The sequence below is a fragment of the Protobothrops mucrosquamatus genome, unplaced genomic scaffold (assembly GCF_001527695.2).
Source record: "Protobothrops mucrosquamatus isolate PMUCROS unplaced genomic scaffold, P.Mucros_1.0 scaffold1133, whole genome shotgun sequence".
Lineage (NCBI taxonomy): Eukaryota > Metazoa > Chordata > Lepidosauria > Squamata > Viperidae > Protobothrops > Protobothrops mucrosquamatus.
Window position 1 is genome coordinate 740,382 of NW_015387351.1, and position 25,249 is coordinate 765,630.

A 25,249-nucleotide genomic window follows, 5' to 3' on the forward strand; every position below is an offset into this window, starting at 1 on the left:
GGGCCAAGGTTTCGCCCCCTATAGTCAGCGATGGCATCAGCTGACTATGCCGAGGCGCCGGGAACCACAGCCACTCGGTCTTGGAAGGGTTGAGCCTGAGTCTGTTTCCCCCCATCCAGACCCGTACGGCCTCCAGGCAACGGGCCATCACGTCAAGGGCATCGTTGGGGTGGCCTGGGGTGGAAATGTACAGCTGAGTATCATCAGCGTACTGATGGTGGCTAGGTTCATACAACAAGCTAAGCCTTAATACATTTTATCTTTTGTGACTGAGAATGTTTTAGGATTCTATAGATTTGCAATTTATAGGCCACAGTTCGTTGGTAAGTGTTGTGTGAACCCACCCAAATGAAATATATTTAATAACCATGGCTAAATATCTTATGTGAACATAAACATTCGGCTAGATAATGACTCTCTTTACATTTTTCTCCTAAGAATAGACATATAACAATTTATTCTTTTTGGTTTCTTTCACTTTGGGCTTGCCATGTTCATTGAGCTGTACATACTGCTTATTGAATGAACTGTACTTTATTAAATTATTATGATGCTAATTATAATCCATTTTTCCTTTGGGAATTCAACTCAGTTTAATATAGAATCTCTCTCTGGTTTTTAACTTCACAATAATAAGGGGGAGCATGATTTCACTTGAGTTAAGGTAATCACAGGATTTCCACTATTTGAGCTCCAAGAGGAAGAACATCTGGGCCCATCCAGATATTGGGGAGAATGGGAAATGCTAGAGAAATACAAAGTGAAGATTCCTACAGAGTATGACATGTGCTCAAAAATCTGCTTCCAAACTAATGCGATTATCACGCAACTGAAGGGTTTTTTCCTGTTTGCTTCCTTTAATGGAGCCCTTTTACTCTGAGCTTTAATTTAGTTTAATGGCGTGTAGAGAGATCTGTGAGGTAATGTCCATGTGGCCAACTTAATAGGAGCTTTCATTCTGTTTTCCATATTCAGACTACCTCATTTCGTTCAGTGTGGATTGGTGCATTGGCATGCATAGTGTTGGGCCTCTCTCCCCGTCTCATGGGATTTCTTACCACCATCCCTCTTGGAATTCATGGTAATAAATGCTTTCTGTATATCTCCCTGTGCATATATTGGGGTATCTTGGACCACTATCTGCTTATTCACATCAGTGAGGTAAACTGGTCCCGCCTGTTTTTTGAATTGAATTGAATACTTTATTTGGCCAGGTGTGATTAGACACACAAGGCATTTGTCTCTGGTCCAGAAGAATAATTATAACCACAATAATAATAATAATAATAATAATAATAATAATAATAACAACAACAACAACAACAACAACAACAACAACAACAATAAGAGGGGGGAGTAAGAAAGATAATAAGAAAGATAAATAATAATGCTACAGTCATACTACATGGGTATAAATACACATAGACATTAGACAGCATTGGGAGAATTAGGTGTTCAGCAGAGTGATGGCACGAGGGAAAAAACTGTCCCAGTGTCTAGTTGTTATGGCTTGCAATGCCCCGTAGCACCATCCTGAGGGGAGGAGTTGAAACAGTTTGTGTCCAGGGTATGAGGGGGCCTGTAGATATCTCCTCAGCCCTTCTTCTGACCTTCACAATATACAGGTCTTCCATAGAAGGCAGGCTGGTTGCAATGGTTGTTCCTCAGTTGGAGTCTGTACCTGTTCTGTTTGGTTGCTATGCCTAAATTAAAATGAAAAAAAAACAACCAGATAATTCTGGAACTTTATTTCTGCAGACAGGGACTCCGCATGGTCATTTTTAGCAGTGCTAGATTCCCAGAAAATGTCGGGGTGCACTCCGATTGTGGGTGCTTCCTGACAATTTTTTAAAATCACTGTGCCTTATTTATGGGATGTTATGGGAACCGAGGTATAAATACTGATTTCCATTTGGAACACTATTTGCAACAGCCATTGGAATTTTTCCATCCTTTTTTTCCTACCACACACAAAAAAATCTGCTAAGCAGAAAAAGATGGAAAAGCTGCAGAATGTGTGTTGATTGGTAGCACTGGGAGATGGTTGTCTAAAATTACTCTTTATTCTACTATTCTATCCTAACATCAACTGAATTCTGCTTTTTTCATTTATGGGGGGTTTCTGATCACCAATGCTGTCTTCAGGAGGAGTGCTTTGCGTAACATACAGTGTAGCTGTGGGCACTGGTGTCTCCTACTTCCAATACACAGATATTGATTCGGGCAGGAATATCTTCATTGTGGGATTCACCATGTTCATGGGACTTCTGGTTCCAAAGTGGCTGTTTGGGGCACCTGGATCCCTTACCACAGGTACGAAGACGAATAAAAAAGCAATGATTTTTTTTAACCAGATGTTTTATTTTAATGACTCGTTTCATTCCCCACCAGCATGTTTATTTCTAATCCTGGTTGAGATTAATAAGAGTTCTAATCAAAATATCTGGGGAGCACATATACACTCTGCCTATGTTAATACATTCTGAAAGTGAATTAGAATTAAGAAAAATAAATAAAATCACTTTTAATGGTAATATATTAACTGAAACATGTTGTTTTCCCAAGGTAACATTTTTGGGCACGTGTGAACTAAGTCTTTAAATTACAAGTAATTCTTTTTGAAGTTATAATAATGAGAGAACTTAGAATCTTCAAACAATTAAGTGTCCCTTGATCTAGGCCTCTGAATTAAACTATATTGAAATTAAAAAGAAACAGAAATAAATGATTTTAGACAAATTGTTCAAGATGTTATTTTTCCCATATGAAGCTTCCTAAGCATGAAGATGTGCAAATAGGGCTTTATTCAGACATTCCTGGCTGTGGGATCATTGTTTAGGAATTCCCTTTCTAATGTAATTGCTACGCAAAAGCTCTATTTGAACACAAGTGAGTAAAGAAATATCTTTTTATTTTGCCACTTCTATTTTTAATTTTTGCTTGTGGATTAAATTAGTTAGATCAACCCGAGAAATGTTATGTATAAGACATCAGGACATGATATTGTTAAATTAATAATGATGCTCTTTCTACAGGCTATATCCCGTTAGACCTCTTTCTGCTTTCTTTGTTGATGGTGCCTTCTTTTATAACTGGATTCCTATCCTTCTTCTTAGAAAACACAGTTTCAGGTGAGAAGACAGATTTGCTTATTCTGATGAGTTATTGAGGCAGGTCTTCCAAAATTTAATCTTATTACCAGAGGACAATAATTGCTGCATGTAAGAGTATTTGTACTTATGGCTACTCTGGTAAGAATTTTGGATTAGTCATATTGCTAAAAATTCTTTGTCTATTTACTGATTAGTGGAATAACTTTTGACTTTACGTTTCTAATTGGTATTTTGATTGTTATTCTGAAAGTTGTTTTCTCAAAGCTTTTTAGAGATGGGACATCACTATGTTGCATTCTTCAAACAGAAGTATACTTGCCTACACTGTAAGATATACTGTTCTCAGTTGAGTCACCCTTCTTAAAAATTCTCTCCTAAAATGTTAGCAAGGTCTTGTTATTAAAGGCAGCAGATCAAAACAATTTTTTATCAAATTTTGATACAATTGATTCTTAGCCTCTTATGGAATTCTTTTATTTGCTTATTACAGCACTTCCTGACTTAGACAGTTTTAACATCGCAAACTGCTTTGAGGGCCAAAAGATGCAGTTTATATTATTTTACAAACAATGAAAAAAAATGTGGAGCCATAATACCAAAAGATTAAATTTCCTCATAATTACAACCCATATTTATGGAGATTTTGAATTTGATGTGATCATTTTTTCCAAGGTACTCTGCAAGAACGTGGACTACTCAATCCTTTGTCATCACGAAATCTAGAAACTGGAAGCAACTCGCTTCAACACAGAAAGGAGGAGGGTTCTGCACAAAGATGTAAACTACTATTAATCCCACAAAGGCATTTGCCGCCATCATGGTGTAAAGGGTTTCCTTTCTGTCTTCTCTGTCCCCTTGAGGAAAGCAAACAGGAGACTACGAATCGTTATCCACTGGAAGAACTGCACCATTTAGATGGAGAAACCACGGATCTACTGGTGAAAAGGGAAATGGTGAAACTGGAGTCAGAAGTAGAGCTGGAAACAGAGAAGGAATTTAAAATTATGCAAGGGAATTTGGAGAACCATAAGCCTGGTAGACCAATGGTTCATGAGATAATTCCTCTCTGTTGATTTAAAAAGAATCTTTTTTCCTATAAAAATATTCTAAAAAGACTATATAAACTACTTTGAAATTTCAAACATTTTGTTTGCAGACTACCTTGGAGACAAAAATAATGTGACAATCTTCGTTAGGCATGTATTTTAAAATTGTTCCTTTAGCATTTCTTTGTCTAAGATATTTGTTTGTTTGTTTCCACCCCTGCAACTTGCATTAATAAGTTTTATTTTTCCGCTTGGGCGAATAGTTACTCCACACTGAAGTAGGCACTGTGCAAACCTAGACCAGAATTCAGAGCCCAATTATATTAAAGTGGTTGTATTGGATAATGAATTTGATGAGTTTTATTTGTACTTTTCTTTCATCTTTAAGTATCTGAATCTTTAACTATTCAATGAAAAAAAATATCATTCAGATTGCCTTTTATCTAGAAAAGGGATATTCCTCCCAGTGCTGTCAGGTTACATTACAATAATCTTTGCTGACAGGCTGAGATTGTCTCAGGATCCAATAATTCTGAAGGTCCTACACACTGCAATTATGTATACTGAGTTTTACAATAAAAATGTAATCAATGATTTATTTTACATATTTTAAAATACATAAAATATAGAAAACATAACAGCACAAAACACAGGATCATTAACAATAAGACTATCAGATCTGGACTTCAAAAATATGAACAACTATTAAATGTCATCTAGAAAGTTGTCTGAATTTTCTAGCCAAGAACTAGCAGTACAAGTTAACAGGGAGGAGAAAAGCTTTACAGTATATTAATGTAGTGAGTGTTTCGTTTTGGGGTCAATTTCTAATGGCTTCAAACATTTGGCTTTTCACATCAGGATGGTCAATCACTCATGTTTATGAATTAGTATCAGAAAGAATATTTGCATTAGATTTAGATAGTAAAGTTGAGGCAGACAGTAGCTACCGGTATCATTTTTTGTTTTTGTTCTGCTTTATTTTGCTCTTTAAAACAACTAGCAAATTATAGTTAGCAGACAAATGATAAAACATTTCCACTTTTGTTTCAAGATTAAAGTACAGCTTTTTTTCTGGACCGCTGGACTAGTGCAGGCTGCATCTTGTTTGGTTCTGAACTTTACTTATTTTACTACAGGCATTCAGAGGCTATGTTCGTGCCTATTTTTAAAAAGCAGATGAATGTACAGCATTCACTTTTAGTCAGAGGAGTCAGGTAGTAAACAAACTCAAGGCGCAGCAGAAGCAATAGGATTGTTTCCGGCACCTCTCCTTACTTCCCTCTGAGTAATCTCAGACATACTGCGTGCGGAGGGAGTCTGTATGTTAGCATTATAAAGCAGGACAGCCAACAAAGTACAGAAATGTAATATTTGAAGTATCTTCTCCTGCCTCCACATCGCTAATTCTTAGACACAAACAAACACAGTACAGCCCGCCCCGAGCTACGTCGACTCAGCGGCGTCCCTTTCCAACTAACTACAACTTCCAGCATGCCTTGGGAGATGAGGAGGGAATTGTGGGAATGGTAGTTTCCAATTGCTAAAATCGTTGGTAAGGCTGTATCCCGGATGAGTACAGTATGGCTCTTGGAAAGTGCTGTTTTAAAAAACCCTCCTCGCGGCTGCATTTCTTCTGCCTTTGCTGACAAAATGATGTGAGAGCAAAGCCGAGGGAGGCTGTGTTGTTGCGACCTGTCTTTGGATCTTCCTTCCTGTTATCTGACCGTGCCGGTAGGATTTCTCCCCTTATCCTAGCCTCTTTCCCTGCTGCACTCCCACTTGGGTCTTGCCTTTTCCCTCTCTTGGAAACATTTGAAAAGCACTTTAAAGATGGATTTGGTGCGAGTTGTTCAGGTTGAGTCCGGCCTGAAATGATCTCAACATCTGATTGCTCTCAGAATATCTACAAATTTCCCCTCTAAATTTCCCATCTAAAAAAATGCAAATTTTTAGATCTTTTACTTCCTCTTTCTCATCTTTTACGTCCTCACCACAAGTTCTGGACACTTTGAATACTGTGTATGGGTAGTCCTTGATCTATAACAGTTCATTTAGTGACCATTCAAAGTTGCAACAGCATTGAAAAAAGTATGACTTATGACCGTTTTTCCTCATATACGACCCTTGCAGTAACCCCCTAGTCATGTGATCAAAATTTAGAAGCTTAGCAACTGACTCATATTTACTAGGGCAGTGCAGTAGTGGCCAAAATTGTGGAAACCTTTTGGGAAAAGTGTACATTTGAGGTTTGATGGCTAATAACACCACTTTGTTTTGGAGTAGTATCCCTGCTATAAACTATCAACTGCCTTTTTATCTTAGAACATAGGACCTGGAGGTGATATTCAAATTACATCTAGGCATTAGTTTGTGATGCTGAGTGGCTTTGCATCTACGGTATTTATTCCAAGAAAAAAAAATGCAGCAAGTCTGGAGTAAGTCATGTTATATATCTGAACTTGAAGTACATTGAGACTTTTTAATGAATTACTTCAGAATTCAGAGATGATTTTTTAGAATAAAAACACAGCCTTCCAGCTTCAGTATAAAAATCTGGATTTTTAAAGCTATGTTTTCCTATACTTCGGCATGCTACGATAGATCTTTGTAGAGCTTTGCCAATATCTTCAATTTATGACATTTTTAAAGAAATAAAATTGAATGACATTATTTGCTTACAGGATGGAGACTTCAGATGATCTACAGATTAAACTCCTTCTTCAGCCTTGGGCTTCAGTTTGTTTTTCTGAGTCTACCAGATTGATGGCTAAGGCTTGGTTTACCGACTCTAGCTATATCTTGCTCCTCTCTGACCTCAATAATATGTGGTATGAAAGTGCAAATACTGAAATGATACAACAGAGGTCAAAGGTAAGTAAGAAACTAAAATTATGAAATGAGCACACAGTGCATTTTATTCTAAAGGTAGTCCTTGATTTACAACCGTTCATTTAGTGACTGTTCAAAATTACAACGGCACTGAAAAAAATGACTTATGACCAGTCCTCACACTTACGACTGTCTCAGCATCTCCAACTGTCACATATTTATGATGGTTGCAACATTCCAGGGTCATGTGATTGCCATTTGAGACCTCCTCAGGTGGTTTCCAGCAAGCAAAGTCAATAAGGGAAGCTGGATTCACTTAATGACCATATGATTCACTTAACAACTGCAGTCATTTGTTTAGTCACTGTGGCAAAAAGATACTATCGGATGTGACTGACTCACCTTGCTGAGCAATGTAAATTCTGGTTCAAATTCTGGTCAAAAGTTGAGGATTACCTCTTCTCCATTTTGGTGCTTCTCAGATGTGCTGGAATACAACTTGAAAAACTGACAACCTGTATGATACTGGATAGTGAAATTTGTAGGTAAAGACATCCAACTAGGGGGTGGGGATGGAAGAGGGAAGGCTGGAAAAAACTGATCAGCCCACTTCAGCAGGTATTTAAGTTTAAAGGAAAATCCTAAGAAAAGGAATCTGCAGAGAGGAAATTCTGAACTGCAAGAAGCAGATGTTATGTAAATTGTCATCTTGTTTTTCCACTTCACTAGGAAAAAGTCATCCAGGCCATCCATGTCTGAAATGAAAATATAAAATGAAATCAATGTGTTATTCCTGAAACAAACCTAATTATTAAGAAGGATGTCCAATCTGTACAGAAATATAATTTTTCAGAGTATTACTCCTGGATTGCACAGAATAGATTTTTTTTTTTAAAAAAAGGAAATGATTTAATCTGGTCTTGCAGCAATGTCTTAATATGGACTCTGAAGCTTCTGGACAGTTTAGTTGCTTACATACACAACTATGAAATGAGATTATATTATCTTCTTTGAAGAATATTATTATTATTTCATTTTACGTAGGAGCTAAATAAACGACTAACTGCTCCTGTAGCCTCTATCCTGAACTGCTTGTGCAACCTAGTTTGTCCTCTTCTGGAAGGGAAAGAGAACAACTCTGTCTTCTTCTCCTGTCATCTTGGCTCCAGCCCATTGATACTCCATGTGAAGAGTGAACTTCTAGGACTGCCCTTCTACTGGGATTTTCACTGTGTTGCAGCACCTCTTGAGATGGTGAGTTGAAGAATGATGTTTTCAGATAGGAGAAAAAGTTGAAAATTTCTGTTCTAGAGGTGTGAGGATGTTTGGCTATCAGAAGATTTCTTGTTAAAATCTCCTTGGATTTGGAATTGCTGCATGGGCACAAATTAAAGATTACTTAATATTGATGTAATACATTGAAGTGTCACTTTTCTGTTTATAACTATTGGTTCAACCCAGCCTACTGGAAGACGCTCCAGTTCTGCTAGAATTAAATGGCTTGTTTAGCTGTGGTTTACTAAAGAGCCTACAATTGTCTTTCATCTAACGTGCAAAGTCAGGATAAAACAAACCTAACTGGTAGAGAGAAGTTCCCTGAGGAAGGGCTCCAGCACAAGTCCAACGGTTCTACTGACCCACCCAGATTGGATCCTGCAACATTATCCTGGGACATGTATATTTGCCTTCGTTCATAAGAGGGATTTGATTTATTCTCCAAAGCACCAGAGGGCAGGGCAAGAATGGGTGGAAGCTTGTTAAAGAATAATCCAATCTAGAAATGAGACGAAATTTTCTGACAGAACAATTAATCAACGAAATAGCTTGCCTCTTGGAGTTGTGGGTGTGCCATCACTGGAGGTTTTCAGAAATAAACAGGACAATCATTTGACTGGGATGGTTTAAATCAGTGATGGCGAATCTTTTAGAGACCGAGTGCCCAAACCGCAATCTAAAACCCACTTATTTATCGCAAAGTGCCAGGGCCGCATCAGCATTGTGGTGCCCGGGGGGGGGCAGGGAGGCGCCTCTGAGTGCCACCTCTGGCACACAAAAACCATGGGCGCAAAAATAGGCCACTGTGCTGCAAGGCGCAAAAATGATCGCTGCCGTGCCGCAGGGGTACAGAAACCAGGCACTGCACCAGGCAAGAACGGGGCAGGGCTAGTGAGTATCATGTAGGCACTAGCCCCGCCCATTTGCAGCGTGTGCATGCTCGCGGCCCCGTGCACGCATGTAAAATGCTTCCCCCTCTCTTTTCTTCCAGTCCACCAATCAACAATGGTTGGTGATCTCTGCTCTACCACCTCTACTCGAGCTTGCTAGTCGGCTGCTTTGCTTCCTTTGTACTGGGCGGGGCTCCTGCTCCGGGCGGCAGTGGCGGCCTGATGGACCTGCTGCTGGCGGCAGCGCGCGTGCCAACAGAGAGGGCTTTGATTGCTGCCTCTGGCACGCGTGCCATAGGTTCGCCACCACTGGTTTAAGCTCTCCTGCTTTGAGCAGGGGATTGGACTAGAAGATCTCCAAGGTCCCTTCGAGCCTTATGATTTTATGTTCTATGTTCTAAGAAAATAGCAAGTGGGTGATCTTTCAAATCAACTCTGCTATAGTAAATGGATAAATGTGTCATACTTATGTTTAGTTACAAGTTATAATTTTGCCATTGGTGCACCAGGGGGCACTCCATGCTCAGGTAATGTACTTTTGCTGGTTCCCAAACATCTGGATATCTTGTATTCTGAGTTTCACTTACCGTATTATTACACTCGTATTGAAATAAGAGACATGCCTTTTTTTAAATACAGAGATGTGATTTCTGTATAGAACAGAATTCAGGCCACACTGGTTGAGGATGATAAGATTTCTAATAAAACAACTGGAGAAAACTAAAATTGGAGGAGGCAGATCTGGAGTATTACAGAAGGATATGCAAGGGCTGTTGGATATTTCTTTCCTAAGACATTTCCCCCCATTATTCAGGATGAAAAAAAAATGGATTTTTGGGGCGGAGAAGATGAATCTTACCAACACTAATTACCATAATCATATTCAAAATCTATGAGTGCATAGAAGAGACAGATTCCTGGCACCATCCTATTTCAAATGTAATGATTCCTTTGGATTTTAGCATCTCTCCTTCCTTGAGCTGTAATGTGCATTATTTTTTCCTACGTATCCTTTTGGATGGTGTTGGATAAAGCAGAGACCACATCTGAATTATGGGTTCCATTTTTTGCAGGAAAAAAAACTCCTCTCTTCTATGGGGCAGATAGACTCTTCTGGAAGGCAACAAGAAAGCAGGAAGCGCATGCTGTGGTCTGCAAAGAAATAATAGAGAAATCTTTTCAGTCTTGCATATTACCTTTGCTGGTCCCTTATAGCAGTCCTGTCTAAAAATGCTGAAATGAAGCATCAGTTATAAATAATTGTTAGGTGGTGCCTGGCTCTCTACATGTTGCTGCTGCTACTCATGCCTTTTCTTCTCTACGGCAGATGTCCTGCCACCTTCTGCGGCCTCTAATGGCAATGAGTTTGGCCATGCACTGTCAGGTACAAGAATTGGCATCTTTGCTGCTCCAGAAGGATGCAGAGATTGAAGACTATCGAGAGAGTGGAGCTACTCTCAGTCTAGGTGAGATACTGTTTGATCTTCATTGTGCTTACAGCTGTCCTTCTTTATCAGTGCTGGCCCTGATCCAGCCTAGCCTTGGCCCCCCTCCATTTTTTTTTTTAAAAAAGGCTGCTCCAAGCTATTAACTGATCAAATATTAGATAGTGACCAGTAGCTGAAGTGCTTGAAGGCTATTCAAAGAGGTCTTTGAATGTGTGCTACAGACCAAGAAGCTACAGCCAGTGCCTGGCTGTAGAGAAATTTGAATTGGATAATCTTTTACTTTCACATGTACATTTGGAGAATTTGGAGCAAATGGAAACTGCTTTTCCTTCATTCTCTCCATCACAAAGTTGTACTTAAGTTCATGTTTCTGCTTAAGATATTGGCTCTCCTAATACTTACCATCTAGAGCAGTGGTTCTCAACCTTTTTAATGCCGCGACCCCAACCGGTCGTAAGTCGAGGACTACCCAACCGGTCGTAAGTCGAGGACTTTCCTTGCCCGGGAGCGCCGCGCATGCGTGGTTCCGCCGCCTGCGCCGGCCGAGGCGTAGCTGGCAAGCGGCAGAGACGGAGCAGGCCAACCACCAGCTGGCCCAGCCCAAGGGAGGTAAGGCACCCGCCGGAAAAGGGGAAAAAAATGGTGGACAAAAAAAATGGCGGACAGCCTTGTTTGGCGACCCCCGTGAAATGGTCGATCGACCCCAAATGGGGTCCCGACCCACAGGTTGAGAACCACTGATCTAGAGCAAGGATCTTCACACTTGGCCCTTTTATGACTTGTGGACTTCAACTCCCAGAATTCCTCAGCCAGGCATGCTGGCTGAGGAATTCTGGGAATTGAAGTCCACAAGTCATAAAAGGGCCAAGTTTGAAGACCCCTGATCTAATGAACTGAAAGTTTCATGCTTCAGTAATGCAAGAATTGGGTTGAGGCTTTGATGAATTTAATTCTCTGAGACAGGACACCAGTTCAAGAGCTCATTGCAACTGTACTCTTAAGCTAACCAAATTACAAATTATTTATCCAATGTTCATGCTTGTTCCTCCACTCCTTCTCACCAAATGTGGATGGATACTGGATGGAATGCGATCTAAGACTTCTCATTTAGTATTCCATGTTGCTTTTCCATAGTGTTGACCACATGCCAACACTGTTATTCCCTCTGATGTTTATATAGCTAGGAGATATCTGCTACCTTTAGGGATCTGCAGTTATTCACAAGTGACTTTTTCCAACCCATTGGACTCTGTCAAAACAGGGATTGAATTTTAGTCTTTGGACTTCAGCAGTACATGCATATGTCCATGTATGTGATAGCCCATGTATTGATATGGCTAGAAGGTTTAAACCAGGTGGGTTATGTGTGCCTGTTATTGAGGACTGTGATGTTACGTTCATTGGGCTTGATGCATGGTGAAAATATTGGCTTATCTTTTTACAGATTTTCAGATGTGGATGTGACTACTTGAATTTTCTTTTAAATCTGAATAGCAGTAGAGAGCTTGCAGGCATGGCTACTTCAAAACTCTCCCTATTTATTTTGATATTTCTATTGCAGAACGTCTAAAGACCGAACCCTTTAAGGAAGAAACTTTCCTGCACACATTCGAGACTGAGGTAAAATTTTCCTTTTATTATTTAACATTTGTGCAGTGGGGAAAAGACCTCTCCTAAGTTAATGTGATAAACTGTATCGTAATCAATTATGGACTCTACTAGTACATTGCTTTGAATGTTTTAATATTATATCTATTGGGAATCCTATTTTATCCAATATTTTATTTTGGTCCCATGCTAGATCATTTGATTGCCCTTCCAATAAACTTCATATATACTGATGAGTATTGGTTTGGTTGGGCCATGGGAATGGGAGGGAAGGACTTTGTTACATTAAGGCAATGTGGTTTTAGTATAGGATGATTTAATGTTTAGTGCTGTTATGCACTCATGCTTTAAAGACTAAAGAAAATAAAGCGTTGTTGCATTATGCTAGGTAAAGGATCAGTTAGTAAGATGTCTGATTATATCATGGAGAATGAATTAGCTTGGAATTTCAATGATATGTGAGATAAATAATGATAATAGTAATAGTAAATAATAAGTAAAGAGCTACCAGAGCCCTTGATGAGAATGTACCCAAGCAGGATGGCAGAAGAGACCTCTGGTCTTATTTAGCAGCTGAGGCACCCTGAATTTAGTATATAAAGCAGCAATAAGGGTATTCTTGAGGCTCACTACGGTATCTGGTATGCAAGAACTCAGACTGGTTTTATCTCTCATTTGGAAGTCCTTCCTGCTTCTTCTTTCTTTCTTTCTTTTTTTGCAGGGGGGGGGGCTTTCCAAGGCCAAATAGCCCATCTGCATAATTTTCTTTAGAAGAACTGCCAATGTACAGCTTGATATTCCTTTTAGGATTGTACAATGTAATCAGCAAATCTGAAAGCAATTAATGTGTATAGTATGACTCCCTTCCTCCTCATAGAAAAGGTTTCTATGTAGTTCCTAGATTTACCATTTGCCTGGTGGGGCTATTTCAAATTGGTGGTCCTCAGATTATGCAGAATGTATCTGATTGCCAAATTGTTGAAAATTCTTCTCAATAAATTGTTCTAGTTGGTGGCAACCAGAGAATTGTTCTTGGTAATTCAGTAGCTGTAGCTCAGTGGAAAATAAGATATGTGTAAAACTTTTCTGTTTAATCATCAACATGTCCAAGTAAGACTGTTAAAGATTCCTGTCAGAAACCCAGGAATGATACTGTCTATTGATGGCCTGGTTCATGGAACATGTTTAAGCTATAATTTGCTTTGTATGGTATCTTGCATGAGGCCAAACGTTGTATTTTATAAATTTTTATGGTTTAGCATGTGGTATGAACCAAGCTGCACTGTGACTTGTTCAAGAAACCATGTTTAAAGCAGCCATGATGTATAAAATGAGCCAGTATCATACTCAATTGATGTACTATCAGTGCTAGATTTATTGCAGTGACAAGCTTTGAGAAAACTAAAGACAAATTGAAGATGATCCTTAGATCAGAATAAAAGTGAGAGGAATCCAAGATCCTATAGGAATAATCACCCTTGAGAACAGGAATGTGTGGATGTGACTATATTTTCATGTATGTTATATATTACGCAAAAGAGCCGTGTTCAGGTAAGATTCAAGAACATTTTTAAAAGGCCACTTGAGATTTTACTTTGATAATTTCTCTTCAGTTTTGTAGGAGTTATGAGACAGTGAAAATGGGATATGTAATATCCAATGTATTTTTAAAAGGGAAGATAAATTTGTAATTGTTTTCTTTGTAAGATTTGGATTGAAAGCATCTAGCTTTTAACAGTTACATACCTGTATGACCACTTTCTCCATCCTGATGCTTTTAGATGACTATACTTATCATCTCCAAGCAACATAGGCCACACATTCAGGGAATTATGGGGATATATCAGTACATTTAGAGAGCTCCATATTGGGGAAAATTAATCTATGAGATGTCTGTACTAGGCTAGACAGTTGTCACCTTATTGAGTTGTTCTACAGAAGATTTTCCCTGGACATTATGCATTGTAGGATTTATCAATAAGTATGGTCATGAAGAGCTCTTGTGCTCATAGGACCCTGGACTGAAAGCTTACTTCGTCCTTAGTTAAGAGACAAAATAGCCATGTATTGCAAGTTGCTTAGGTATAACAGATTTAAATATTGCCTGTCTCCTGGAAAAATTGCCCAAAATATTTTTAAGTACTGTGGTCCTGGCTTTGCTACACATCTGCCCATCCTTGCACAGTTTTCTCCAGCAAACAGGATGTGGAAAGGTGAAAGGTCAATCTGGGTTGGACCAGAAGGATGTACCATCAAAATAAACAACGCTGAAGAGGAAGATAAACAAACAGGCGGTTCCCCAATTTGCCTGTCACTCCTGACAAAAAGTGGGCCATCTATGAGAGTGTGGGCCATCTACCTCTGACGTCAGTAAATTCTGGGTCAAAGGTACTATTAGCACAATTTGAAAGACTGTTGGGAGGAGGGGTTTTCTTGGTTGGGCCTGGAGTCGTCTAGGCATAGGGTGTATTTGCATGTCTTGGTAACTATATAGGGACTGTGGAGCAGGAACTAGGAAGACCTACTTTGGAATGCTCAGGTAGAGAAAGTGATGTTTTGGCCTAACTAATCTCTTGATGACTGAGAAGTCTAGGAACTGTAATCTTAATACACATGGGGAAGTGTTTGTTTGGGAAAAGTTTTTTTATTCAGGGTAGGAATATAGACTGAAATAAAATCCAGGACTTATCTACATTTGACAGAATGTCACAGTATAAGCTGGCTGAAGAATAAAAATTTTATAGAGTATACTTTTTTGAAGAGAAACAAAGGAATGGTGAGTTATTGAGGTGGCCCCACAATTGTTAATATCTGTTGATCTCTCCTTGCCTTTAATTATAATATTAACATTTTGTTGTTTGTTTTTATATACAGGTAGTCCACAACTTATGACCATAATTGAGCCCAAAATTTATGTTGCTAAGTGAGACATTTGTTAAGTGCGTTTTGCCCCATTTTATGACTTTTCTTGTCACAGTTGTTAAGTGAATCACTGCAGTTAAGTTAATAACCTGGTTGTTAAGTCAATCTGCTTCCCTCTTGACTTTGCTTGTCAGAAGGTCACAAAAGGTATTCACATGAACTGGGGATACTGCAACCGTCATAAATATGAATCCGTTGTCAAACATCCAAATCTTGGTCACATGACCATGAAGATGCTGCAATGGCCATAAGTGTGAAAAATAGTCGGAAGTCACTTTTTTCAGTGACATTTTTTCAGTGACATAGTAACTTTGAATGGCCACTAAATGAACTATTGTAAGTTGAGCACTTCCTGTAATTACCTTTAATTTTTTATTGTATGCCACCCAGATGGGTGGCTAGAGTAATACGATGAATAAATGAAACACCCCTATTATAGTGGTGTTGCCTCAGACCTAACTTCTATCATTCTACTGCCCCTTCCCAGCAACATCTGATGCCATTTTAACTGGTTAGTCAATGTAGCATATATTATAGCGGAAACCTGAAAAGGAGAGGTATTCATTATATAAAAATTCTTGCTTTTTCATGTGGCTGCTTTAGAGCTAACTCACATAGAAGAAACATGTGGTATCTTTCAATCTATACTATACAATTTGGAATGTTTTGTGGATTATTTATCTTTATAATTCTCCCCTTTAAAACTTTCCTTGAACATGGTAAGCATGTACCAAATATAGGATACCATGTAAGTGGTAGGCCAGGATCTCTGCATAAGGGATAGGATTTCAGTATACATCCCCACTTTGAATCAATGATCATATGTGGCACAATTCAGGAAGAATTTTATTAGAGAAGGCAAAAAGTATGCTTTAGAGAGGTCCTGGTCTGCCTTCTATTACTAAAACAGCATCAAGATCACTGGAGAAAGTGGTAGACCAGGATCTCTATAAAATAACCTGCTTGTCAGAGAGGCCCTGGTTTACCATTTAGATCAGGGGTGTCAAACTGCCGGCCCATGGGCCGGATGCATCACAATAAAACCATGCCCACCCCATTGCCGGCAATGGAAAAAAAGTTGCGATACGTCGCGACATGTCAACGTGACATCGCGAGTTTGACGCCTCTGGTTTAGATACTGCTTAATCTACCTGCTATCATTCAAGAAATTAAACCAGATCTTCTTTAAAATGGCTTGCTTGTCAGATAGATCTTGGTCTACCAGTTAGAGAAGTACTGGTTTAACAGCTATTGCTAAAGCAGCTTCCAGATTATTAGAGAATGTCCTAGATAAGGACTGCTTTTGCCTGTCAGGCCCCTGTTTTTTCCTATGTGGATCTGCCAAGCAAGTTAGACTAAGATTACTAGAGTGATACTCATATTTATATGAAGGTTGCATCAGGTGGCTAAATCTGCTACTCTAGCCCTCAAAATGTGTGTTTCCCCAAACCTTGGGTACATTAGAATTGGTTTTCTTGCTGGCCTAGTGATCCATCAATTAACTTGTCCTGCAGAAATCTGTTAGGACAGTGCACCTGCTTGTAATGTAGGTGAAGTATCTTATGCCTCCATACTTTGCTGCCTTCTCACAGACTGGAGGTAAACATATTAAACCAACTACTATGTGGATGGGGCCAAAGTTAATACTTTTCTATTTTTGTTTTTCTTTCATTTTGTTTTTTTAGAACTCATGAAGTTAGAAACTGAGAAACATAAAAGGCTGTTCAATATTGAATAGATTGCTAGATCTATTCCCCAGGAAAAGAACATGGACGTTTCCAATGACTATGAACTAATCTGAAATTATCCAATCAATGTTTGGTGAAGTCTCAAAAAAGAGAGTTAAATTATATAAGTTATCATGGAATATGGTCTTGCTCAATTCCTGTTCATCATATTAATGCACATGATTGCTAGCAGCTGTACAATTTTATTATAACTTTTAACAGTTTCTTTTAAGGGCAAAATGCATAATGCTCTTTATAATCTTTCCATTTCCTTGAAACCATTAGTTTGAAATAGAACCTTAGATAAAAAGTATAGGATAGCCCTGAGAGAGAAATGGAGGGAGCTACAATCCTTGTGACTGTGTAATCTTGTTCAAAGAGAAGTATTATCTTCACAGTAATCAAGTTCAGGACTGCCAAACTAATTTTATTTGTATGGATTCATGTTCCCACTTAGCCGACATTTCTGCCCCTCCTACCTGTTTGCTAATGAGGCATCTGTCAGAGAGTGAACCACTGTATTTATTTATTGATTTCAGCAGAATCAGGTGAGGGGCGAGTTGGTTCAATATAGCAACCACAAAGAGTTTATCCTGGCTTATGAGTCAGCTGGGATGCATGTTGCTGAAACCATACTGGGCACAACAGTCCCCGAAATAGAGCCAGACCACAGGCTTGAGAACAAGCCCCTCTGGCCAGAGCAACAAAGCTCTTATTGGCTGTGGTGTTGGGATACATTTCTGCTACACCTGGGTTCCTTTCTGTGGGATCAATTCTTAAAAGCATGGCACGTGTTACAGGAGTAAGCATCTGAATAGGATACTATGGTGGTGTTTCTTATAGGATGGATTGGGGCATTTGTGTTTGAGCCCTTCTGACCCTATCCCAAACTATAGAAAAGTAGTGCCTCATCTTTCCTCTTTCTGAGGCAAACCATAAACAAAATTCAGGCCTCTTTTTCCTTAAGTATTGCTGATGCCAGTCAGAAGATGAATCTCCACCTCCCTTCCCTTTTGAATGACCTCTGTAAAATTAGCGGGTAGATTATATTTAATCCATGTTTATTTTTATGCTTATTTGATTAAGAGAGTCTTTCCCAATTTGGTGTCTTCCAGATGTGTTGCAGCATCCCCAGCCAGATTAAGTACTTCTCAGCAACTCTTTTATTGTATTTTATTGCATGAGATCATAAATACCAATTATATTCTTTTTCCCAGATGAATTCAAAATTAAATATGATTTTTATATAATGGGACATTATAAACTATGTATTGTTTCTGGATGGGATGATTCCAAGGCTACTATAGAAGAGATACCTTGCTCTTTTCCTTTCTTGATGTTTCATAGCGGAATCTTCCTAGGCTCTCTGAGAAAGCCAGTTGTGGTGAAAAATTTACTCTCTTTTAGAATAAACCACAGTAGCGGAGTGTGAATGTGTGCAGACTTGTTGCCTGCTAAGCACAAAGGCTACTCAGAGGGAGGAAACCTTTTAGAGATCGAGTGCCCAAACCGCAACCCAAAACCCACTTATTTATCACCAGGTGCCAGGTGGGCGTGGCCCACTGGGTGGGCGTGGCTGTGATGGTCATGGCAGACTGGGTGGATGTGGCCAAGGTGGGCGTGGTCACCTCGATGTTGCTTGTGGGGAGGGATGCCTGTGGGGGCCGGGCAGGTTTGGGGGAGATCCAGGGGGTCTCTGGCAGGTGGGGCGGTGGGCAGGAGGCTCGTGCTGTGGAGTGAGGGGAGGCAGGGCAGGGGTGCCATTGTTGCAGGGCAAGGCAAGGCAGGGGCCGGGGTGGCTGCTGCCTGACACCATCAGCCCCCGCACACAGAGGCCAGCGAGCGCATGGGGGCCGATGGTGTCCGTCAGCAGCCACAGCCTGCCGGCCCCTCGACCAGTGCACTCTGGGGCTCCACAGCCGGCCGCCATCAGTTCAGAGAAGCTGCCTCTGAGCTGGATGGCTGGCCGACAGCTGAGGAGGCGATGCAGTGGGTCGTGCCCGGGAAAAGGAGAGCATGCGAGGCCAGGAGAGATGGGACGGGGGGGGGGAGGAAAACCAGCCATGCCGGGATGCATCTGGTTACGTGGGATCTCAGTGAGTTAGTGAGCAGCTGATCGAAGAGCGAAGGTTGCCATTTCCGGGGCATGGCGTGCGTGCCCACGGAGAGGGCTCTGAGTGCCGCCTCTGGCACGTGTGCCATAGGTTCGCCACCACTGAGGTAGGTGGAAGATTGGAGAAGACGGTTGAAGGAGATGCTAAACATCAATAAATATTGCATGAATATCCCTACACAGGAAAGCACCTGCTGGATTACCCTTATCAGGCCTGATCTAGCAAACTCCCCCATGCTTCTATTCTCCTTGGCCTTGACTAAACTGATTGCTTAGACAGAAAAGAGAGCTGGTTCCTAAGATGGAAATTCTTCCTTGGGAGGGAAGAAAGGATCCCAGAGCTAAGGAGCTGCTTATATATTCATAGATGTGGCTGGAAAGTTTATTGAGGTTGCTGTGGAGAGAGGAGGGAAGCAAGCTTCAAAATCTAAAACTTTTTAACCTCCTTCATTAGGCATTATATTTTGAATGTTACTTTAGACTGTTTAGGCTCCAAAAAGTCTTCTTTTTTTAATTTCAAACCCCATTTCTGAATGCTCAAGAAACTAGGGAGAATACACTTCGGTAATTCTCTACCCCTTTGGAGAATCCATTCTTTGCTTTCTATTACTCACTAATCAGCTCCCCATTTCTTGATTTACAAGGGTCTCTGCTGCTACTATAAAGCCATGGACCACTTCCAGCTCTGGAGGATGTTAACCATAATACAGTTAATCTTTGACCTGTTTAGTGACCAAAGTAATGCTGGCTCTGAAAAAAGTATCTTTGTGACCAGTTATTGCACATGTTGCAGTATCCCTATGGCCTACTGATGAAGATTCGGGCATTTTACATCTGGTGGGCGTTTATGACTGTGACAGTGACCCATGGTCACATGATAGTCATTTGCATGCTTCACAGTTGGCTTCCAACAAGCGGGGTCACTGGAAATGCCAGCAGTAAAATTCTAAGTTTTGGCCATGTCTTGCTTAACAACTGGGAATTGCCAATCCTAATTGTGGTAGTTAAGTTAGGATTACTTGTACAGATAAAAAATGATGCATGGAAATACACTAAGGCAATAAGAACAACAAAAGAAAGAGATTCAGATTATGCCTCATTCTTTCTTTTTGTTGCCTGTTATCTTCACTTTGAAGTTTAAAAATGACCAAATATCTACATCTGAGCTTCCCTTGACTCTTAAAGCTGAGCTAAATGTTACCTTTCTCATTGGCCTGGAAACCTATTTTTGCCATTGTCTTCAGTCATGTTAGTGCATCAAATCAGATGTATTCCATATCTCTGAAGGGTTGGCTTCAGAGGATGAACAGTTTCAAGGAGAGCAATGGAAACTACTGCCTAGGTGATAATTAATTTGCTTGAAGAAATGTATATGATACTTGGGTTATATGCCTATTTTGAGGTACTACTGTAGTTTCATATTCACTTTAATATCTATGTATCTGTTGATCTATATTTATGTATATATAGACACACCTCCCTATGCTATACTATACTTCCATGTCAGAAGCACTGAAGCATTTCCACAGTGAAAGGATCGGCCAGTGACATAACCGTTGCCTGGGTTTCATATCCCCATTAATGGGCGAACCGAAGTGGTATCTATTTATCTACTCACATTTGCACACTTTCGAACTGCTAGGTTGGCAAGAGCCAGAGTGAATGACAGGAACATGACACCCCATCACACAGCAGCACTCAGGCTTTGAATGTGGACTTGCAAATTATCAATCCGGCATCCTAACCACATGAGCCACTGCACTCTATAGATACCTCCCTAAGATGTAATGTATGAAGAGACCCTTAATTACATAAGTGTTGTTGTTCCAATTAGATACATTGTAGTATAATAATAGGGAAAAAAGCTATATATACGGATTTTCCAAATAATAATTATTTTAAATATTGTGACTTTTTCATTATCCAGCACCTTGACATTCCTTGGATTTTATTCCTTAACTAACGGATTTATCACCCAAACTGCTTTTATCAGCCTCTTTAATTTGGGAAGTCAATTTGCCCTAAATGTCAGAAATATTTTGTTTAGTTGTTTATAGTGTTTTAAACCACTGGTTTCTGATAAGCTTGAAAGTTATAATGTTAATTTTTCAAGCTCATATGTGCTGTTCTACTTGCTAAAAGCATCACCTAAATGATAGCATTTTGAGAAAAATTGCCTACCGAGAAGGCAATTGGGGTATTTTGTCCTCCAAGATCAGATCTAGTGGTTGTCTTCTACTAATGACAAAATTTTCTTAACTTTAAGCTCTCCTGATCTAGATTTGCTTCAATCATTGGCCACTATCTGAAACGTTTTGTCTTTCAGATGGTTGTTTGGGATTGGTTGAGATATATGGAGATTCATATTTGGGTCCCCAGAACTTCTGTGGTTTTTCTACCTGGGATAAAAGTGACTCAGTGTAGGGAGAGCTTTTCCAAACTCCAATCCCACACAGGAGAATATTGGAGAAACGCTAGCCTCATCCCTCAGAGGCCCTCTTCTCAACTCCTTTAGCTGAATGAAATGGCTATTATTCTGCCAATCTGCATATGCCTGGACTGTCCCATTCTATGTACAGCACTCATGGCTAAATATATATCTTCAGAGACATGCCCCATCTCTATGGCCTCTTTTCATGGCCAGTGCTAATGAGATTCGCTTCTTCTCCAGCTGATGTTTTGTGGGGACGAGGGGCTTGTCAACTGGATGATCTCTGGCAAGGTCTTGGCAAATATTTACCAGAAAAATAAAGTTGGGGGGGGGGGAAGACATGTACCATATAAATTTAGAATCCTGAAAATAGAGATCAAGTGAGTGGGAGAAAAAGAAAGAAAGACCAAACCAGAAAATACAGCCTAGTCTGTTCATGAGCAAGGGAATAAAAATGGAAGATAAAAAGAGCAAAACCTCGGCAGTAAAAACAGCATCTTGGTAAATAGTCTATTAAAAACCCAGCTGACCTGCTTTATGGCTTTCTTGGCTGCCATTCAGCAGGCACGGGTGAGGGGGGGAAGGTAGCAGGAGCCGGCGGGCGGCTACTATGCTCCCCTCTTGGAATGGGGTGTTAAATTTAGCCACATAATAACGGTCCTGAGGAAGCAGCCTCTTGTCGACCACACAGTAATTACTGCTTCCCTTATGCATCTTATTTTCTTATTACGTTCCTCCTTTCCCCAAATGGTGCAAGAATTGTGCAAGAGCAGTGATCTGATCTCTGCCTCATGGAGGCTGCAGCTTCAGTGAACATTTAGGCAGAATTTGAGGCAGGGCAAAGAACCTGTATGTATGTGTTGGATGAGGGATTTAAGTTGCACTATTCTGGTCTGCTAACCTGTACATTTGTGCTCTCAGTGCTGGATGAGGTTCATGGGGATCTGTCTGCCCCAAAAGATTGGAAGACTAGGAATAGTTTGGATAAATAGTCAGAGTTCTTTAAGTCTGCTTTGACCTGCAACTCTTATATCAAGAATTTTGGGAGGTCTCGAAGATCTAACAGCAGGATAGATAGACTTAAAGTGTCTTCTAAAAGTCTAATTTAAATAATTGCTTTGTGAAGTCTCATTTTCTATTTCATTTAGTTCTTAAACAAATAGGGAGAATATTCTTGTAATCAAAATGTTATTTATTTGCATTAGAGTCTTTATTCTGAGTAACGTTGTATTTTAAATTTTCATGAACTACAATATGGGTTAGGACAGCATAATGTATGGACCCAGCCACTGTGGCTTGTTCAATAAAATATGGCTCCAACCAGCTAACTACAACTTAGTATAAACCTCATTGTTGTGTTTTATAAAAGGACATCATTTCAATTTCAGAAAACAGTGTCAGCAAACTTTTAAAGAATGCATTTAGATGTAATTGAATTTTTCTCAAATGCTTTAAATGGTTGAAGTTTTTTAATAATATGTAGGCAGAAGAAATTAATTGTCAGATTTAAACCATACATTTTTATCCATGGGTCTTATTTTAGGATTATCCGATCTGGGCTGCAGAAATCCTGATGACCAATAGATGACAACAAAGTTCTGTATTTCTTTTCAAGCCATCTAGTGATTGTCTTGACTTTTCCAACCTAAATATGAAACCTTTATTTTATACCAGGGCAATACTCTCAAAGGAAGATTAGTCTGCTGGCCACTGGCCTAAGCTATTACTGAAAATTAGAATTCTTTTTTTTTTAAATTTCAGCTCACAACGTTTTTTTTGTGGGGGGGGGGAAATCTGCCTTCTGTTTAGTGCAGGGGTATGCAACCTTGGCTCTTTTATGACTTGTGGACTTCAACTCCCAGAATTCCTGAGCCAGCATGGCTGGCTCAGGAATTCTGGGAGTTGAAGTCCACAAGTCATAAAAGAGCCAAGGTTGCCTACCCCTGGTTTAGTGCAATGAATATAAAGCCATAAAGAACAGTAGAAATCTATAGCTTGATACAGTAAAACAGCCATCTGTGTTTCGGTTATTGATATTTCTGACTAATCTTTTTTTTTCCAGAATTACTTCAAGGTACAGCTAATAGTAACACAATACCGTCCAAATCTAATGTACTCTCAGAAGCAAATAATAAGACAGTATTAATTTAAATACAATGTATTTAAATTGTCACAGCATCAAAACACTCCCTTCTCTAGCCAAGTTCTCTTCAGATGACGTGGGACCACAAATCTTTTCTTGGCTGAGAATTCTGGGAAGCCAGAATTATATCTGGAGGAAGCCAGTTTGGCCAATGGTAATTGAAACTGTCCAATGTCACTTAGCTAGTGTCTTCTAGTATGTTTTCCTATATAGCAGGGAATACTTGATGAGTGGCAATGGTAAATCAACCTACATTATTACATATGGAGCATGCTGAAAAGAAGCAATCTATCATTTAGGTTTAGATTTGGATTTAGATTTAGATTAACAAAAAAGACCCTCAGTTCCTCATACTCTGGTGGCCAATGGTAGACATAGCATTCTAAGTAAAGCAAGGCTACCTTTTGTGCTTTTATTTATTAATTAAATGTATATGGATGCCCATCTCATGAAATGTGCGTTTGGGCAGTATACAACAATCCAGTAAAAAGAGGAAATAAGACAACCATGAGTTATAGTAATTATTAAAAAGAATTAAAAATTATAGATGCAAAGCTAGAAGAGGAGAGAGAATAATAAATTGAGGGAGGTTAATAATAAGAGAGCCACCTCATGATTTCACCCATCCCCAGGGTTCCCAAGCCTGCTGGCATAACCAGGTATTGAGGGGTCTTTGGAAACTGAGGAATGATGAGGCCAACCTTATCCTGGGGAGAGAAGATTTCACAATACTGGTGCTACAGCAGAAAGGGCCCGTTGCCTAAAACCCACCAAAGGTAGCCCTGTGGATCTCGGAACCTGTAACTTACCCATTCAGTGAGATCTGATGGGATGGGCAGATGAAATCAGGGAAAGGCAGTTCCTCAAATAACCTGGTCCCATGCCATATAGGGCTTTAAAGGTCCATACCAGCACCTTCAATTGGACTGTAAACAAACTGGTAACCAATGCAACTCACACTCTACCAGAAACACACAGTTCATTGTGTGTCATTTCATTGACAGTTTATGTTAATACGGTCTAAAAATGGTATTTGCCTCTCCTTATTACTGAAATATTTTCAAATGCTTGCAGTCAACCTTATTAACTGATCTTTGGTATTTTTAGATGGCTTTCTTCCCATCAACCACCTACCGAGTCTTTAATTTTTTGTAATATATGCAGATCTTCAGGAGCCCAGATGGTGAGCGCCCTAATTCTCTGCAATAGGATGTTTCTAGTCTGGAGTTCTTTTTACAGCCCCTTCATTTTGCTTCTTTCAGAATTCAAGAACAGAAATGTGCTTTACATCTTTTTCCTCCTCATCCTTACAAGCTTCCTTATCTTCCTTATGTATGCACAGGGAAGGGGTTTAGAGGAGAATAGCCTTCTGCTTGTGCTGGTCCAGTTGGGGGACCTTTTTGGCATGGCAACGACATTCCAGAAAAAGGTCTCGTTCTTGTGCTTGTTTTCCCAAAACAAAGGAAGCAGGCTTGCATTGCTGGAAGTTGCGTGCTTGGGTTGTACTGCCTTGTTATCATCCGATAACCCGCCGACCCTGATGTTGCCCTGTTCCTCACCCGGCAGCCTCAGGCCAGGGGATGTGAACAGCTTCCGCACACTTGCCCTTGTGCAGATCTTCACCTTCCTTTGAGTGCATAGCATATATACAGACACACGGAAGAATAGCATTAAGAAAGGAGGTTCCTGAATCTTCTCCTT

At 39.9% G+C, this 25,249-nt stretch overlaps 2 protein-coding genes across 3 annotated transcripts in view; both read left to right on the top strand.

Annotated features, from left to right (window-relative positions):
* Window positions 1–4,186, top strand: part of SLC23A3 (solute carrier family 23 member 3) — an 11,146-nt gene extending 6,960 nt beyond the window's left edge. The window contains exons 9-12 of the mRNA XM_015820495.1: window positions 976–1,081; window positions 2,146–2,313; window positions 3,036–3,131; window positions 3,786–4,186. Coding sequence (XP_015675981.1) covers window positions 976–1,081; window positions 2,146–2,313; window positions 3,036–3,131; window positions 3,786–4,186 — 771 coding nt within the window. The remainder of the gene's footprint in view (window positions 1–975; window positions 1,082–2,145; window positions 2,314–3,035; window positions 3,132–3,785) is intronic.
* A 1,527-nt stretch (window positions 4,187–5,713) lies between these two features.
* The window catches only part of NHEJ1 (non-homologous end joining factor 1), a 97,950-nt gene continuing 78,414 nt past the window's right edge, over window positions 5,714–25,249 (top strand). Inside the window, exons 1-5 of one of the 2 annotated variants that reach the window (XM_015820480.1) lie at window positions 5,714–5,893; window positions 6,844–7,033; window positions 8,036–8,245; window positions 10,484–10,622; window positions 12,166–12,224. In XM_015820480.1, the coding sequence (XP_015675966.1) occupies window positions 6,845–7,033; window positions 8,036–8,245; window positions 10,484–10,622; window positions 12,166–12,224 (597 nt within the window). In that variant the 5' untranslated portion in view covers window positions 5,714–5,893; window position 6,844. Of the gene's footprint in view, window positions 5,894–6,591; window positions 6,598–6,843; window positions 7,034–8,035; window positions 8,246–10,483; window positions 10,623–12,165; window positions 12,225–25,249 lie in introns of those variants that run through there. The other variant, XM_015820481.1, reaches the window with a different exon arrangement.